The sequence below is a fragment of the Pieris napi genome, chromosome 7 (assembly GCF_905475465.1).
Source record: "Pieris napi chromosome 7, ilPieNapi1.2, whole genome shotgun sequence".
Lineage (NCBI taxonomy): Eukaryota > Metazoa > Arthropoda > Insecta > Lepidoptera > Pieridae > Pieris > Pieris napi.
In genome coordinates this window covers 7,249,974-7,268,882 of record NC_062240.1, presented here as the reverse complement: position 1 = coordinate 7,268,882, position 18,909 = coordinate 7,249,974, and the positions used below count along the sequence as shown (strand labels likewise).

The window sequence follows — 18,909 nt, the reverse complement described above, 5'->3', positions numbered from 1 at the left end:
GCGATTTTTTTTTGCAAATTAAGAAAATGGCTGTGGGTTTGCGTCCCATCGAAATCGTCAGATTAGTGAATGAGAGCTTTTTTTTGGTGCACTTAACACTCCCTTAGAAAATCTGACGCGCTCGATAAAAAATTTTTTTTTTAAATTTTCAACCCTTAAATACAACCACCCGCATCATGCAAACGATCAGATTAACATACGTACATTATTAAAAATACGTAGGGCGTAGATGCTATCAATATCTGACGCGCTCGAGGATGTCCATGCAACAGTTTTTTTTACATATTTAAAAATCTATAGCCGCTTCCCCCACCGATGTAAAGGTATATATCATTTAAAACATTTTCTTCTTATCATCTAAGCTTTGCATCCCAATAGGTCTCTACGACGCTCGAGTAAATCCCCATTTAGCATCGTGGGCTCCCCTACCATATGTTACAAACTCTTTTTTTATCTTAAATGTATGACTAATGTTACAAAAATTAATTAAAATATATACATGATAAAATAAAAATACCAGAAATGTTTGTTATGCACAAAGAAAAATAAATTAGCAGCAAAACAACGGATTAGGTTCGAGATAGGCACTTGACAATGCTTTCTTTAAAACCGATCAGCCCACTACCGAATATATCCAGCTTGGGATAAATACTGTTTAATCCGTTAAAATCGCGAAGAATTCAAAACTGAGGTGTCTGAACTCCTATGTCAGTTTTTGCAGAAGGTATTTGGATTTTTTTTCTGATTTTAGACTTTGGGAATTAGTAACGACGACAATTTTAATATCCTTATCGATTATTTAGCAATTCATACAAAAAAGTAACACCGGCCAAAGATCACCGATCGTATGGTGATATCACATCATTGTATAGATATAAACGTTTGTATTTTCTATGAAAACTTTTGGTTGGCGGTGCTAAAATATCTTTTTCGGGCACGTGGTGACTGCATGGGCTAACCAGTTAGTGTATCATATTAGTTGCAATACAAATTCACACGTAATTCTTAGAACCTTATCTGCTTTCGCTCTTAGAAGTAATGCTCTTCAGTAAAACAATTTTCATAATTGGATCGGATTTTCCCGAGATTACCTTCAACAAACTTGCAAACTTACATTCCAACAACTTTAGCCCCTTTAAACGGAGATAACGTATCTTTCGCTTTGCGGTGCTCTGATTTACCGAGAGATTCATTTTATTTACTCTCAAAATATTACATTACCTTTATTATTAATATTATTAGGGCCGTTAGCGTCTTTCTCATGAAGCGATTCCTTCGGGAGAACTATGCGAGACGCTCGTTAAAATACCCCAAATTCCTTGGTAAAATTTAAACGATTTAAGATCTCATTCCTAATAAATAATTCATACAAACGAAACCGTCCTTGAAGTGAACCTGTGGACGACTAAACCGCTTGTAGGGCTGAGGGCTTTATTATTGTACATTATATTGTTGCGAATAGAGTTTTTTATTTATTATTTTATATATACCAGGTGTGGAAATACTTTAGTGGCCAGCTGCTTAGACATATGGTGAACAGTATCACTGACCGTTTTTTACTAGAAAAAAAGGGTAAACTTAGATAAAAATGCTGGCAGTATTCACATATCTTCACGTTGAGCGTTGGACATTTTATAGTACAAGGACAGAGTGGTTTACTTTGCTAAATTTGATCATAGAATAGATCGTAATAGATATTATATGCATGTATAATAAACCTTGAGGGAAACCCAACTGAAAATAGAACTGGTGCACCACTACAGTATTAATACAATTCACAGTTGAATTAAGTTCATAAAGCAACACAATTCGATGGAGCGAATGTAGTAGAAAATATAAAATCTTTATTTTGTAAATGTTTAATGATTTTTTGTTTTCCTTCTTTCCATCTTCATCAAACGCAATAAACTAATTGAAGAAGCCTAGCCCTGATCACATTGATTTGAATGTACGGCGTGACAGAACAATCCAATCAGTTAAAACGCCCTTTGCCCGTTGTACTCAGCAGTCACCGGTCAAATTATTAATTGCCAGGATTCCTTGCGGTCTTGTAATTGGATAATCTGTGCGTAATCTCACTAGATCTTTTTTTTGGTACAAATTACATCAGCCTCGTAATTTGTATCAAAAATGATGATTTGTCTGTGTACGGTGTAATAAAGTTGTAATAACATTATTTAAAGTAATATCCTATCAATCGTAACACGATGCGGGTGACGTCTGTTTTATTAAAACATATTCTTGTCAGTGGTTCACTTTGCTCAGTCGTTGTGGTTGATTTCAGCGACAGGGTCCTTGATATTTTATCTCGTAACTACTACCAGCATGTGATGATTGTGATTTATAAATTTTGGTAAGCTTTCTATATTTCTACATCATAATGTGGACACAAAATTGTCAGTAAGTATATTCATTCATTACATTTCATTTCATTCATTTCACAAAATAGATTCAGTGGCGCTACAGCGAGATCTTGGCCTCAGATTTCTGTATCGGGTTTTTTTTTTAATTCTTCTTTATAAGCACTGTGATCGGCTTTCGGAAATATGCCATCGATTTTGTATCATAGGTGAGCATTTTACCAACCAGCGCGCTCATAATAAATAATAAATTTTAAATAAGTTATTAAAACGATTAGTTTGTACAACCGAACTGCAGATTTTACATTTTTATTTCTATGGAAATTTAATTTTGCAGTGCCTTAAATTCTCGGTAATTTGTGTGACATGAAACAGCTTTTGCGCTGCATTTTGTGTTTAACAACAACACAGCGTGCATTCAGATGCGAGACAGCCGCAATGTATGAAAAATTAGGTATTGTGTGACGCGGACGAGCGTGGCCAGACTTTATTAAATTTTTTAAATTGCACTAAATTAAATTATTCCACTATTTTTAACAAAACTTTGAAATGAGAAAATGAATTCGTTGCATTCATTATTACACTTTACGCGTTCAACAAAAATATTGTATAGTTATTTATTAATTATGATTATGTATGTCTACTGTTACTTAAATCCTAAAAGTAATTTGAAGCATCGATTGAAGCTCTGGCTTAGTGTTTATACAAATTAATTTAAAAATAATTGTGAAAGGTTATGAATGTTATGTTAAGGTGGGAACTGACCAACGTTACGAGGTGTAATGTAACATGTAATGTAATGTTACACAGCGAACATTCGTGCAGTCAGTTCGTCGTGTTACGGGGAAACCAGCGAGCAACGAGCCGCTCGTTGCTCGCTTTGAGTGCTCCACCCGGCTGTCGGTTTTTTGGCGAATCCTTTGACTGTTACGCGGTTCAGTAATTACGCGTCGCACGTCGCGAGTCATTATGATTATGATTTTCTATAAATTGTGTCTTTTTTAAGTACTTTTGGTCCAATTAAATTCAACAGTTCTTCAAAATCGAGACCTGCGTACAAAGTTTTTATACTGTCCAGTAATCATTTGGTTTTTAATATTGCAATCAATAACAAGCCACCTCATACGCCTGTGTTTTTAAAAAAGTTTTATGTCCAGAAACATTTTTTCTTCTTCTTAATTTGGATGAAACAATAATTAAATAGAATGAAAGATATCAACATTATCACTATCACATCTCGTGAACACTGGCGGCGAAAGTGGAGCACAGAGTTTTGACGAGCATGTTACGCTGATTTTAAAACAATAGCGTAACATGCTCGATGCGTAACACGCTCGATGCGAATGCTACATTACACCTCGTAACTTTGGTCAGTTCCCACCTTTATGAGACATAAAAAAATTAATAATGCCCGTACTCGTAAGTATGATAGTATGACAATAATAATGTTGCGCAGGAGCCATCCGTGGTATCATAGTAGAGCCAGCGTCGCGGCGACTGGAGCCTGTGGAGGTGTTCCGGGGGGTGCCTTACGCCGCACTGCCGCCTCGTTTGCGCGCTCCTCTACCGCCTACCCCTTGGCCCGGCACGCGCCTCGCCGACACCTTTGCGCCCGTCTGTCCACAGCGCATTCCAGATATAGCCAACAAGTATGTACATTACTAAAAACCATCGATGTATAGCACACATGTGTAAATTGTTACAATCGTGACATAGAGGGGAGGATAAGGGCCTTGGATGATAAATATGTTCAGTTTTTATTTGAAATTTTATAAAGGTTAAAATAAGTAAACATTTATTGTTATTATGATATTCAGTTCATGTTTAAATAAAATTCAACCTAAACGGGATAGGTGCCCGAGGCTGGAACTCCTCGGGCAGTATAATTAAATAAGCCATTGACCGACACACTCATTTCTTTAAATTGTACTCTGAACCTTAGTAAGTCTAAACCAAGTATAGCAACTTATACTTGTTGGTATGCTATGTCGATGGCCACCATACACACATGTATATTCTGTTCCATTTTTTTGAAGTAGTGTAAAAAACCTATTGAAATGTGTATGACTTAGAAGTAATTAAAAATTACAAAACGCTAATCTGAATAGCGGCTTCATCATCATGTTAATATATCGTTATTACAACTTTGTTGGAGATAGTAGCGCAATATGTTAGCAACCTCAAGGACTCCGGGGAGCACAAGTGTTGATTAAGTTAGAATAGCGTTCTGACGCAGTTCAATTATATCTTAGAGAGTTATAAGCTGCCAATAGATGAGAGTATTATGGGTTACAAACGCTCAAAAAGATAAACATTTTCTGATCTGAGTTTTATATTTTCTCTTTGAATTTATAAGTGAGTAGATGCGAGTTGCTGGTCGCAAACCAAGTTAGTGATAAAAATGCTTATTCCAAGAATTTATATGTACAAGAAACAGAATAGGTAGTAAAGTTTGTACTTTATATCGTGTATAAGATATAATTATTATATATATTTTTTTATTTAACGAGGGAAATATAACAATACACTACAGCCGCATTTTTGCGGAACCGCAGAGTATTCTAATAACATTTATGTATGTATGTAATAAGCGTAATGAACCGTTAGCTCATGAACTTATAACACAGGACTGCAGCGTTGTCGAGAATGCCGCTGGGTGTGTACAACGAGCTGGTGGCATTAAAACCACTGCTCGTCAACCAGAGCGAAGATTGTCTCTACCTCAACATCTATGTACCCGGTAGCGGTAGGTTTCACGAATATCTTGTTAATATTTAATTATCAGCTTTGAACAAGGCGAGTGTCGTGAGCAAGATAGGTAGGGATAGTGAAGGTTTGTGGTCTTTTGCTACCTATTTGGGAAACGGGCGTGAGTTATATAAATATTTAATGTTACTTCTAAATTTGTCTCAAAATTGTCAGAGCGCAGTACACTTTGAATATATTTAATACGAGAAAGCAAATACGATAGAGCAAAACATAAGATTTGAGCTTGTATATCATGAATGTTGTTACAATGTCAAGCTTATTCTTACGTTAGAGTAGTTGCAGAAATGTGAATCCTACAAAGATCCATGCAATATAAATCTATTGTTGTTGTGAAGGGTCCCGTGGCGTCGAGGCGCCCTATGCAGTTGCAGTTTGGGCGGGCGCCGGCCCGGAAGGTGGATCGGGCAACGCTCTAGATGGAGCAGTTTTGGCAGCTCGGGCACACCTGCTAGTCGTCACACTCAACTATAGAATAGGATTACTTGGTAAGTACCTTAAAAATAAATAATATGCCAGTTAGCGCATTAAGTTTTCATGCTTGCCAGCCAAATGGGTTTATTGGCGTTTGGCACGGCTACTTTATTGCCGCCGCTCAGAGCCACGGTCTAAATCGTTGTTACACTGACTTCATTATTACAATATTCATATTATAATAAATTACTATGGAAACATCTGAGGGAATAAAGACGGCACATTTTTATCGTAACAACAATTTAGTAACACATATATGCAATCTTATGGAAAATTATTAAAACATAATTGGAATATAAACTATTGTAGACTATACAACCTTGTACTACAATAGCAATAAATAGGACCTGTAGCACAAGCCCTGATGTTGAGGTTTGACCTGTATCATGATGCTTATTAAAACAAAGCTTTCATTTAGTAAAGATGATTTTAGTTTTGCTTGTTTTTATATGGAGTACAAAATCTTGCGATAAAAGTATTTTCTTGATTCCTAAAAACGTTTTTAAGAATTTTATTAAATGGTTAGGTTACTTAACGACGGGTGAAGATGATGAGGCTTCACTATCGGGGGGCGCTGCAGTGTTAGACGTAGTAGCGGCGTTATCATGGATACGAACAAACATCGCTGCCTTTGGCGGGGATCCGCGCCGTGTCACACTTCTGGGACACGCCACTGCCGCAGCATTAGTCAATACTGTCGTCATGCTGCCCAGCATAAAAGGTAAGAATACAAATATATTAAAAGAAAGTAATTCTATTATTGAAAGGCTCAAATAAGAATAATGAAACAAACCATCTCAGTCTAAGAGATTATCGTTAAACTCCGGTATAAATCTTAATAATTACGTGCAATTTTTATTTTAACTTAATATGTATATATATATATATATATATGTAGTAACTTACTATATTGTAATCATATAGACACATAAAACTAATAATAAAATAATATACATTGAAATAAATAACTAAACTTAACATAAACTAAAATATATCATTAAAAGGAGTCCCTTTAGGCAAGGTTCCGAAGATACTGGCAGCGTTCCCCCTTTGAATTGCTAGACTAATTCTTTATCCGAGGTAGCTGCCAGATCTTAATTAATTATATATAAAAAAAAAAAAAAAAAATTCTAAATTAATAATTCTTAATTAATTTATATTATTAGATTTTATCTTAATTAATTTCTTGTGAGCCAACCGACAAGTTTAAGTATTTCTAGTTGGTAAACGGAAATATAGCGGATATTTCCGTTTACCAACTAGAAATACTATAAGAGATAATTAGTAAAGAAAGAAACACTTTGTCCATAGGTCTCGTATCTCGCATCGTGCTGCTAAGCGGGTCGGCACTAAGTCCAACAGCATTATCTCCGGACCCCGCGTTAGCGCGCGAGCACGCCGCGCAAGCTTTGCGCTGCACTAGAGACACGCACCCTGGAGAACATTGGTACTTCTACAGTTCATATTCTTTACGCTCGTTCCATTGCATCCATGAAGGCTTTATGAGGACCGAGTGTTTTTAAGGCTTTGCGAAGCGATATACCTATAAAAGTCCTGAGTCCTCACTCTTCTGGTCGTGAATTGCTAACTGATATATATAATAATATACTTCATTTACATTACAACATGTATTTAATGGGTTTCGATGCACAAAAGGTCAATAGATGTTTTTGAAGTGAAACTTCTTTAGGCGCATGAGGGTAATATTTTTATTTCAGAAACAAAGTGTTTATTATTCTAATGCTTTATGTTATACAACATTCTTTGTTTGTTTTTCTGGCTCGCATATTATTATATTATCAATATAATAACTCCGATCGAAGCATTTATTTTAAACGATATTAATTTTTCTTACATCCTCTTTGACGATATTTGCAGCACGCATTCTGTCAATGGTATGTCAAACGCCATAAGGTTACATCAAAAAGTTCGAATTGTATGGTGGAAATTTAAGTATTCTTAAATTTTCTAATTTTCCGCGCATTTTTTTTCTCTTTTTCTTTTATAAGAACCTTCTCCTGACAATTACAAACACAACAAAAAAATCAGACAAATCGGTCCAGCCGTTTTCATGTTATGTCGTGACAACGGAAAACGGGTTTCATTTTTATATATATATAGATTAGTGTTTTATATTGTATGCAAAATAATTTATTGAAATCTCAAATGACGAATTGTACATTAAAATGGCACGTGTTTTTATTATAGAAAATAATTAAATTTTAATAAATTTTTTATTAATTTTCGACACTTAATATCTTAATGACAATTAAATTCATTAAATTCCTAACTTATCTTCCTTTTTCCCTCCCTGTAAGTCTCGGAAATCTAAGGTTTTAGATTTGTATAAATATGAACATGACTTAAAAATTTGTTTGCCAAAGAAGTTTCACTTCTGACTTGTGTACTTTGTACGCATGCACTTTTTTAGCACTATTTTCTGAGAATGATCTATTGCAGGTTAGTATCGTGTGTCTCGAACCGTCCTCTGGCAGCGCTAGTTGCCGTAGAGGCGCCCCGGGCACGTTTTCTTGCGGGATGGGGTCCTGGTGTACCCCGCTCACAAGACTTGCCCAATCCGTCACCAAGTCGCGCGTTGCACGCCAGCGACACCTTTTTAGATTGCGCCCTCGCTGTTATCGTTACTACGACTGAGAGCTATCACTTTTTCAGCGAGGATGATATACGTCACGGCTTTGAAGAAGAGTACAGGTAGTTACCAGCGTGTTTGTATCTTCATACTTGTGATTTCAGATACGATTGAGTATGTTTCATTGTTATAATTAGTGTCCTATAAAATTTAAAGTATAAGGCTGGCTAGATGCGACTATCAATACTAAGGTGGTTCGAATCCTAGTTTCAAATACCAATGGTTTTTTTTTATGTTCAAACAACACTTCCTCGAACGGTAGAGAAAAGCAGAGTGAGAGGAAACAAGCGGCTTTATACAAAATGTTAAATGGTCAAATACAGAACAATAATGTCTAACAGAATATAAACATTGTCGTCCCTTATTCATACCGAAGCTCGAAGGTTCAAAATCGGCTGATTCTCCCAAATTCTGTCTGTAGAATAGATAGATTGTAACATGTGTAAAAAATGCATTATATATGGTGTGGTGTATTCTAATAAATAAATATAAAAAGACAGAACTGTGTTCATTCAAGCCATTATAGACCAGTGCAGATAGCCTTTAAAATAAATAAAAAGTGAAAAAAATTACAGTAGGATGAAACCCATTAGAAAAGCAGGGGAATATGATCAAAATGAAAGGAAAAATAAATTACGGTCGATCTGAGGTCGGGAAGGGGTAGGGGGGGGAGTTTTAAGGGTAAAAAACGGTTTATCTCGATTTCCGGCAAAACTACAAGTCCTATCGAAGAGAGTTAAATGGCAAAGTTGGAGGTAATAAAAAGATCTAAAACTTTTGTATTCACACATTTTTCACATAACCTCAAAATTTATGTGAAAAATTCAAAAAACCAAGTTTTTGGTTTTTAATTTTTATCTTTAACAAAAATATTTTTTTTTTAACGAAATTTGGTGAAAACTTACCTTTCTATGTCCCAAATACACTGTAATTTATTTGATTAAAAATATTTATTTGTTCACCTTATTTTGAATTAATATCGAAAAATCACCCTAATTTTCAATCGAAAATTCTGACGTCAAAATTTCAGCTTTTTTCAAAAAGTTGGTGTGCTTTCAGTTCGTTGAAATCTCTACTTTCTTTTGGTAAAAAAATATATATATATTACCATAGTAAATCTTCTCAGAAAACGCAAAAAATCGTATGCAGTAACGCCCAGACCTGTCACCCCCTTCCTTACTTCTCTATGAAATACGAAAATTTTAGCCCATCTAAAGGCAAAATTTTTTTTTAGGTCACTCAGGTATATATAAGTTATCTTAAAATAGTAATAAATAGGCATCTGATTATAATTTAAAGAAGATTCATAGAGAAGTAGGGAAGGGGATGACGGGTCTGGGCGTTACTGCATACGATTTTTTGCGTTTTCTGAGAAGATTTACTATGGTAATATATATATATTTTTTTACCAAAAGAAAGTAGAGATTTCAACGAACTGAAAGCACACCAACTTTTTGAAAAAAGCTGAAATTTTGACGTCAGAATTTTCGATTGAAAATTAGGGTGTTTTTTCGATATTAATTCAAAATAAGGTGAACAAATAAATATTTTTAATCAAATAAATTACAGTGTATTTGGGACATAGAAAGGTAAGTTTTCACCAAATTTCGTTAAAAAAAAATATTTTTGTTAAAGATAAAAATTAAAAACCAAAAACTTGGTTTTTTGAATTTTTCACATAAATTTTGAGGTTATGTGAAAAATGTGTGAATACAAAAGTTTTAGATCTTTTTATTACCTCCAACTTTGCCATTTAACTCTCTTCGATAGGACTTGTAGTTTTGCCGGAAATCGAGATAAACCGTTTTTTACCCTTAAAACTCCCCCCCCTACCCCTTCCCGACCTCAGATCGACCGTAATTTATTTTTCCTTTCATTTTGATCATATTCCCCTGCTTTTCTAATGGGTTTCATCCTACTGTAATTTTTTTAGGTTTCAAAAATTATCGGCACTGGTCTATTAAGTTGTTTGACTTATACAAACACGATGATGAGGAAGCTATATTTTATATTTATATCCGTAGAAACCGGGTGTTGCGTACATACGTTAGAAACGTGTACCGATTTCACCGCAACGAAATTTTTGCGGCTGTTCGCAATGAGTACACAGACTGGGAAAAGCCAATACAGCATCCAATAAATATTCGCGATGCTACTTTGGAGGCGCTCAGTGATGGGGCTGGTGCTGCGCCCGCCTTACGAGTCGCCCAATTGCATGCACGACGCGGGGCGCCTACGTACCTTGCCCACTTTGCACATCACTCACGTGACGCAGATTATCCGCAGGTGACTTTATTATTAACTAGTAGACTCGGCCAAGCGTTGCTGTGGCTAAGATTTTTGTTATATTACATAGTAGTAAACTATTCAAGAGAAAAGGCAGGAGAACACCAATCCACCATGCTTTTTTGGTGGTTTTGCCATTAAATTGTAACTTATGTGAAACGTTGGTAATTATTTTGATAAGGATCAAAAACCTAGGTACGAATAAAGAGCCTTTTCTAGCGGTGGTATTTTAATAAAAAAAATCGGTCCAGTAGTTTCGGAGCCTATTCATTTCAAACAAACAAAAAATCAAACCTTTCCTCTTTATAATATTAGTATAGATTGTGCCCCCAAGTATGGTAATGGATAGAAATAGAACACAAAAAAATAGTAAAAATAAAAAATAAATAGTAGAATATTATAGATTGGCATCAGCATATCTAAGAATATGTTAGTGACCGTCTTCATATAAACTAGATACCAAAGTGGCTCACGCGACAAAGTAGTCTCTTATTCAGTACAGCCATTTCCCTGAATAAAATTTATGTCTAACACTCTCTTACAAAGTTAACAATTTATCGAAAATATTTATGAAGTAATTGTGCTTAATAAACATACGTTATAATATTATTTGTGCCCTGAAATTAAAGTAACAAATAAGTTATACTTTATATCTCGAGTTGTTCAACTTATATTGTGTACCTAAGACACAAATGAAGAATAAATAACCTTAGAAAATGACGCTGAAACTCCAGATCGTAAGATTATCGTTAGAGAAATCCGATGATAGGACGTAACTTGACTCGTTTGTTTATTCTCGAAACATAACTTTATATTTATCTTAAGTCAGGAGTAAAACGTTTTCACCTTTCGTTTTAAGGATTTATGTTATTAATGATTATATTTTATCATATTTGCGTAGTAAATTTGTTGTTGAAATAAATATTATAATTATTCTCTGCTTATTTTCGTGGTAGCAAGTTTATCGCTCAAATGAGAACAATTATATTCATTATTGTTTTAGGGTGTTCCTTAAAATATCAGTACTGAATTGCTTTGAACGTTGTTAATATTTATAAGTTATATATCCTATGGTTAAAATAAACGAGTCAAAATAAAAAAATCGTTATGCAGCGGCTGGGCAGTGTACCCAGTGAGACTTTGCCATACTTCCTCGGATTACCGCTTGTGGGTGGGCCACGAAACTACTCCCGCGGAGATGTGACCGTAGCGGAAGCCTGTGTAGCGCTTCTCGCCGCCTTCGCCAAGACAGGAGACCCTAGTCCCAAGCCGGATGACCACCAGGAGACCGCTCTTTCCTGGCCCCGTTATGAACTGAACACGCAACAATACTTAAGTATAGGTAAGTCACATAATTTCAATAAAGATAAGAAACAAAAGAACAACCTAATACAATTAACTTGACACTCGCTCAATCATGCCGTGGCTGTGTGCCACAAACTTTAGTATAAATTGAAATTATAAGTCTAAAACATAAAAAAAAACACAAACAACAAGTACAGCCTTGCGATTCTGTAACTCAGTTCACGAACTCACACAGCGGTTTTCGCATCGGCGGTCGCTCTGAAATCAGTCGTGAAGCAGTCATTTTATGATTTGGCATTCTGATAAACAATAAACTACAAGCTCCCACCTTTTCAGAATGCCAAATCATAAAATGACTGCTTCACGACTGATTTGAGAGCGACCGCCGATGCGAAAACCGCTGTGTGAGTTCGTGAAGTGAGTTACAGAATCGCAGGGCAGACCATTGCAGATTTGTATTCAACAGGAAATACGCTTGATACATTATGCAATTGTTCGATTTTCAATTATTTTATAAAAACAAGAACGGAATCGAAACTAAAACAAAATGGGCAGTTACCCCCCAGATTTAATAAACGGTTTCTTAACATTGTTAGTTCAAACCCACTCAAAAGCAATAAAATTCTCCTCCCCTCGGTCTTAATCACATCCTAAGGCAGACCTCGGGCTATTCTAAAGACTAATTCGTGCGAAACTCCTTTCATAATTCGTTTAGTCGTTTATTGTTCCTCAATATGAAGATTACCTTATTATACAAATACTAATACATTTGTTTTATAGGAACAAAGATGCGTGTACGCAGCCACTACCGCGGTCATAAGCTGTCTCTGTGGCTGCACTTGATACCGCAGTTGCATCGAGCTGGAGCGGCACCAGCGCACCACCAATTTCGGGATCTTCACCCTGACATGTTTGCCGGTCAGTCACTTATTCTACTATTACTAAACTCTAGATAAGTAGAGTTGTAAATCTCATCGTATTGTAAAAGTTATATTTACCCTATATATCGTTGAGCCGCTGAAATTCATTGTGTAATGTCATAAACAGTACTATATATAGATTATTTAAAAGTATAATAATGAAATTACATTATAACCAGTGACCAAATTAAACACTGGTGTAGGAATGAGTGAGGGCGTATTTCTTATAATTAGCTTATATTTATTTTGTCTTTAATATACATAAAGATAAAGCAAAGAATGGATTAACAAAAAATAGTTCAACATAATATTTTTTTGCAAAATACATAGGGAATGAATCTTTAAAAGAAACTAGTTCATTAATTAAAATTAATAATGCGCCTTCTAATTTTGAATTTCAGCTACAATCATTAGCGGAATTAATGAAAATCAAATTTTATTTCCTCTTTTACATTGGGGTGCTCATTAAACGTGAATAAAATTGAGCTGGGCGCTGCACAAAGTTGGCGAAAGCCCGAAATACAGTTACTGTTGTGCAATCTACGGTTCAAATTATATTTAAATAGGCGCAAAATTTAATGGACGAAATGTTATGAGTGAGCAATTAGAGCGATAGCCCGTGACGGAAACTTATAAAACGCGAGATTTTAGGGCGGTTTAATGGCGGGCGCGGCGTACTTCCGTCGCCGCCCGCCCTTCGTCTGACGCTGAATAAAGAATGCAGTTTTTGTTGAACGACGAACAGTATTCAGCACTCGTGGATATTTAGCATTCGTATTGGATTTTTGTTTTGTTTTTTGAAACAAATGACCTTACATTCTCAATGCAGCAAAGTGATTTTTGAAATGAATCAAGGCAAAAGATAACTGACTCTATTGAATATCATACCATTAGACGTAAAACTACTAGTATATGTAGTTGAATTTTTAAAATCCATCTAATTAATAGTAGAAATTTTAGGATTTATTTAAGAAATTAATGAGGCAAATGACGTGATTAAGACATTTATCACTATCGACTTTATTTGTTACAAATTACTCAAATATATATTTTTTTACTTTTATGAAATTTTAACTTATAATTGAATCGGGATCGAATAAATAATGAGAAAATGCCTTGTATGAAATGTGTCAAAAGATTTGTTGGGGTTTATGTATACCTCTACTTACACATTTTGTATTGCGACAGTGTGAAGGGTACAATTGGTAGCGCCGGTCGTTCTTCTTATCTCGCGCGCAAAAAAATATTAGCTACTGATTATGGTTAATTTCCTGCACACTCCTTAACTATGTGACCGCAACAGATGGAAACGTGGCTTCGTTTCTTATTCATTATATTTGAAAAAGTTTATATTTTTATAAACATTTTAATATCATATACATTATATTATAAATTTTATTACAATCTCATTAAGTTAACACAATTTTTTCTTGTCGGTAATTTGGTATTAAAACCTAATTGCGTAACTACATTTACACTGAAATATCTAGTTAATACATAAATTAGTATATTTTTACGGCTAAAATTTTAATTATATATTACCAAAAGCAACAACAAGAATGTGCTGTGTGAAGTAAAATCATACTAATTAAGTAATTTTCTCGAAACTTCTAATATTCTACGCTCGTAATTTAGCATCTCTGTCATTAACTATACGTACCGTTTATTCGTTCGCTGTCAAACTTTAAAATAACGTAACCCACTTGCAGAGCACCTTTTGCACGAGTTGGTACTGGCAAAATAAAACTAAGTTTCTTTGTTTGAGAAAAAATTATTATGACATATACATTTACTATAATGTACAGGAAGCTAATGAATAATATAATAAATCAACACTAATGGCACTATAGCATATTATGATGTCCTCAGATATCTTTAAATTTTTTCTTAATAGTAGGGGAGCCCACGATGCTAAATGGGGATTTACTCAAGCGTCGTAGAGACCTATTGGGATGCAAAGCTTAGATGATAAGAAGAAAATGTTTTAAATGATATATACCTTTACATCGGTAGGGGAAGCGGCTATAGATTTTTAAATATGTAAAAAAAAACTGTTGCATGGACATCCTCGAGCGCGTCAGATATTGATAGCATCAATGCCCTACGTATTTTTAATAATGTACGTATGTTAATCTGATCGTTTGCATGATGCGGGTGGTTGTATTTAAGGGCTGAAAAAAAAATTATCGAGCGCGTCAGATTTTCTAAGGGAGTGTTAAGTGCACCAAAAAAAAGCTCTCATCCACTAATCTGACGATATCAGGCAGGTGTCAGCCGCCAAAGATTTTTGGGAAAAGACATAAAATGTGTGCAGCACAGCTGTGATTCGAACGCTCGACCTCAGGGTTGTCGTTTTATGATGAAGCTCTCTATAAAAATATCTTTATGTCAAAAACAACAATTCTTTTTTATCGCTCACAATAATTTATGGATAAGTTTTCTAAATATCAAACGAGGTATCAAATAACTTCTTTTTGTAGACGTGTATTTGTTTGTTTTCGTAAGGAAATAGCTTAATTAAATTACTATCGAAGGGAATGAAATAATAATAATGTAACACGAGTAGCAACTCGATATGAATCAAACTAGGTGTATCCGATTCCTGGTGATAGCTAATATTAATGATGTCGGAATATCTAAAAGGGTTACAATGTTTGCGGAACCGCGAGAGATATTATATTTATCAGACCTATTTTGGCCACGGGATGTTGTCCCTTGACTATAATAGGAATCGATCGGCTTGGGTTACATCGGGGATTTCTCTTATATCTGTTATAAGGTATTTTTTGTACCAAAAAATATTTAATCAAATGCTTTCGTGACTTGTAATACTCATATACATCATGAAAAATGAAAGTATTTGTTGACTTTATTTATTACTAGCTGACCCGGCGAACTTCTTACCGCCTAACAGTGAATGAGCGTCGTGTTATTAGCTGACCTTAATTTCTGATTTCTGAAAGTAATACAATAAATATAATATCACCAACTATGGCACTAATTATGAGGATGTTGATATTTTCCACCTCACCGATGGGAATACTTTGACTTTGTTTAGCAGTAACTTTTTAGTATTTTCTTTGAAATATTTAGTAATAACTGTCGTTAGTTTAATGTTAAATTTTAGTTTTCTTTGTTTTTTTTTTCTTTTTGTCTATTAATGTACTTACAGATTTACTACTTACTTATGTTTTCTGTTTCATGAATATTGTTTATCTATGTAATCTGTTATGGCTTTGTATCGTCTAAGGGTTTTCTTTTATAATATGTATGTTAGCTGTAAAATTACTAATAAATAAATATGTATATATCTATACTGTGCCTTGATTTGTTGAATGAGTGCCTTAATATATTTTCCTTAATTAACACACAGTCACCAGGTTTCAGGACAACCCAACAGATAGAGTTTAAATAAGAATAGGCAGGCTTCGCTGGGAGTAGCGCCTAACACGTCAAGAAGCACTCAACGTATCTACTTATAGTCGCAAAGACTGATTGTATGATTAATATTTAAAAAAAAATTTAACGCAAACTAAATTTCTGAACGTACTCATTGTTTGACAAATCAATCCTTTGTCATTACAGATATTATTCTACATTTAAAAATATAAAATACGCCATTTTCAGATTATTGTGGATATATCCTGTCGATTCGAAACTTTTATATAAATACGTTCTAATTTGAGGAGAGAGTTTACCGTATCGACGGGATGAACACGAAATGCGAATGACAGTTACGTAATTCCTGAACATTGTTTTGGATTATTTTTACTTTTATTTTATTTGTAAATTTTCCAATGTATTTAAATATTATGTTATATCAAGTATCTTGCAATTAGGGACGAAAATAAATACGATAAATAAGCGATATTACGACACATTAGTCATTCATAAAAAATGCATAGGCATTACATCCGAATTCATCAAAATTTTCTTGGCATTTAAGCATTTTACGCTTTCATACAAGGGTCACTCGAAAATCTTCAAAGCATTTTTCTCATTAAATATCTGAATCTGGATCTCTCTATATGGTGCTTAGTAACTCAGTGTGTTCCGTTATAAGAATTATTCGTAGCATTCGTAGCCACGCTGGCGCGCTTCGTTCATTTGGGCGGCTGGACGAACGTGCCTCGATTTTAGATAGGTTTTGTCTTCAGACGTCTAACGTGAATGCAAATTACTAATTTGGATAATTGTCACTTTATTCGGGTAATTATTGCTTATTTTAACTAAACCTAATTCTCTTCATTATCTACTGTAATAAGAACAACATCAAATTATCTATATATATAAAAATGAAACCCGTTTTCCGTTGTCACGACATAACATGAAAACGGCTTGACCGATTTGTCTGATTCTTTTTTTATAATATTCTTTGAAGTGCGAGGATGGTTCTTACGGAGAGAAAAATTATAAAAATTGAGTGAAAAAGTCTAAAAACAACACTTTTCTATATTCCTATGCATAATATTCGTAATAATACTTAAAAGTCAATTTGAACTTTAATACCATATCATAAAGTTCAAGTGTTAGTGGAGGGGTTCCGGGAAGTTAAATTTTTATTTATTGACATAATGTATTTGTTGTCTTATCAACTTTCTTTTTTTGTCTTAGCTAGACCGGTGTCCCGAATAGCAGAATAAGTATTTAAAAAAAATAAAGAATCGACTGTTAGGCGGTACGATGTTCGCCAGGCCAGCTAGTATTTAATAAATATGTGTATTATGGGACATAAGATACAGGTATCACTTATTCCACGTTATTAATTTATTATTCCCTACTCATCGGCAAAGAAGACAGAGGGTGTAGGCCGAGAGATAAAGCCGGCGTAAAAAACTCTCGGTACTCTTTTAAAGTAGCAAATCATCAAACAACACTTATTTTAAAACAAATATCGCAAACTAATTAGAAGTAGCCTGTCTTGCACTAGTCCCAGCCCCTTTTATCAACTAGATAATCGTTAACTTTATAGTAAGCCTTTTTACACAGCTTTTCTTTAATAAATGAATTTAATATTGAGTTAAATTAATAATTAATATTGAAATGATATGTATACGTATGTGTATGATGATTTCTATATTTTTTCACATATGGATAAATTTATCATTTATCTGAAGTTCTGATGTTAAAAATGTCAAACGATACTACAACGAGTTGAACCGTGTCATACATAATTGAATTTTCACTTTTTAGAAATTGCAACAGATTTTCTTCGGTCTTCTTCATTTTGCAATTTAGTGAGTAACTATGAGCGTTATAATGATCTGGTAGAGCTATGAGCCAAACAGCTGAGCTGAGTTATCAAGGCTCTTCAGGCCAGCAGCGAGATTCCATTTAAATAAAGTCAAAGTAATATCATTAATTTTAAAAATAACATAACATATAATTCTTAACAAGTTTTAAAATGTTTAATAATACCAATATAAGAGATACGGCCGTATATAGTATACTGAAGAATCGAAAGGTTCCATATTATCAAATTATTTTCATAATCACTTCATTTGCACTCGTGTAGAAGTAACAGTTATATCCATAGATAGATGAGTCTATCCCTAGACCTGATGGCTATATTTAGGCAGTTGCAGTAAATTAGTGCTGATTCATGCCTGCCCTTCCCGAGGTTCTAAGCCTGCGACCCCATTAATAACGGAAATTAACTCGCCCACCTCCGTTTGCTGAGTGTCTTATTTCAAAACCGTGAATAATAGCGGGTCTGGTAACAGCTCTGTCTGCCTTTATGTCTTGATTGTGTACTTTTTATTCAAATAAAACTTCTTTATATAAAATTAATAAAGGGAATTTATTACTTATTGATACCGTAATCCCATCATTACGGTTTTTCACAACTGAAGAGTATTTTTAAATATGTATTAATAAATAAAATAAAACTTCTTTATATAAAATTAATATAGGGAATATATTACTTATTGATACCGTAATCCCATCATTACGGTTGTTCAGGTTATTTTTTACATTGAGCAACTGCTACGGCTCACGCGTATTCCCAATTTTTAACAACTGAAGAGTATTTTTAAATATGTATTAATAAATAAAATAAAACTTCTTTATATAAAATTAATATAAGGAATTCATTACTTATTGATATCGTAATCCCATAATTAACTGAAGAGTATTTTTAAATATGTAT

The 18,909-nt window shown here is 34.2% G+C and overlaps 1 protein-coding gene across 1 annotated transcript in view; it reads left to right on the top strand.

The window, feature by feature from the left end:
- The window catches only part of LOC125051250 (neuroligin-1-like), an 87,317-nt gene that overhangs the window by 58,313 nt on the left and 10,095 nt on the right, over positions 1-18,909 (top strand). The window contains exons 3-11 of the mRNA XM_047651462.1: positions 3,817-4,009; positions 4,988-5,106; positions 5,465-5,614; positions 6,127-6,321; positions 6,912-7,047; positions 8,061-8,312; positions 10,275-10,536; positions 11,650-11,878; positions 12,622-12,759. Coding sequence (XP_047507418.1) covers positions 3,817-4,009; positions 4,988-5,106; positions 5,465-5,614; positions 6,127-6,321; positions 6,912-7,047; positions 8,061-8,312; positions 10,275-10,536; positions 11,650-11,878; positions 12,622-12,759 — 1,674 coding nt within the window. The remainder of the gene's footprint in view (positions 1-3,816; positions 4,010-4,987; positions 5,107-5,464; positions 5,615-6,126; positions 6,322-6,911; positions 7,048-8,060; positions 8,313-10,274; positions 10,537-11,649; positions 11,879-12,621; positions 12,760-18,909) is intronic.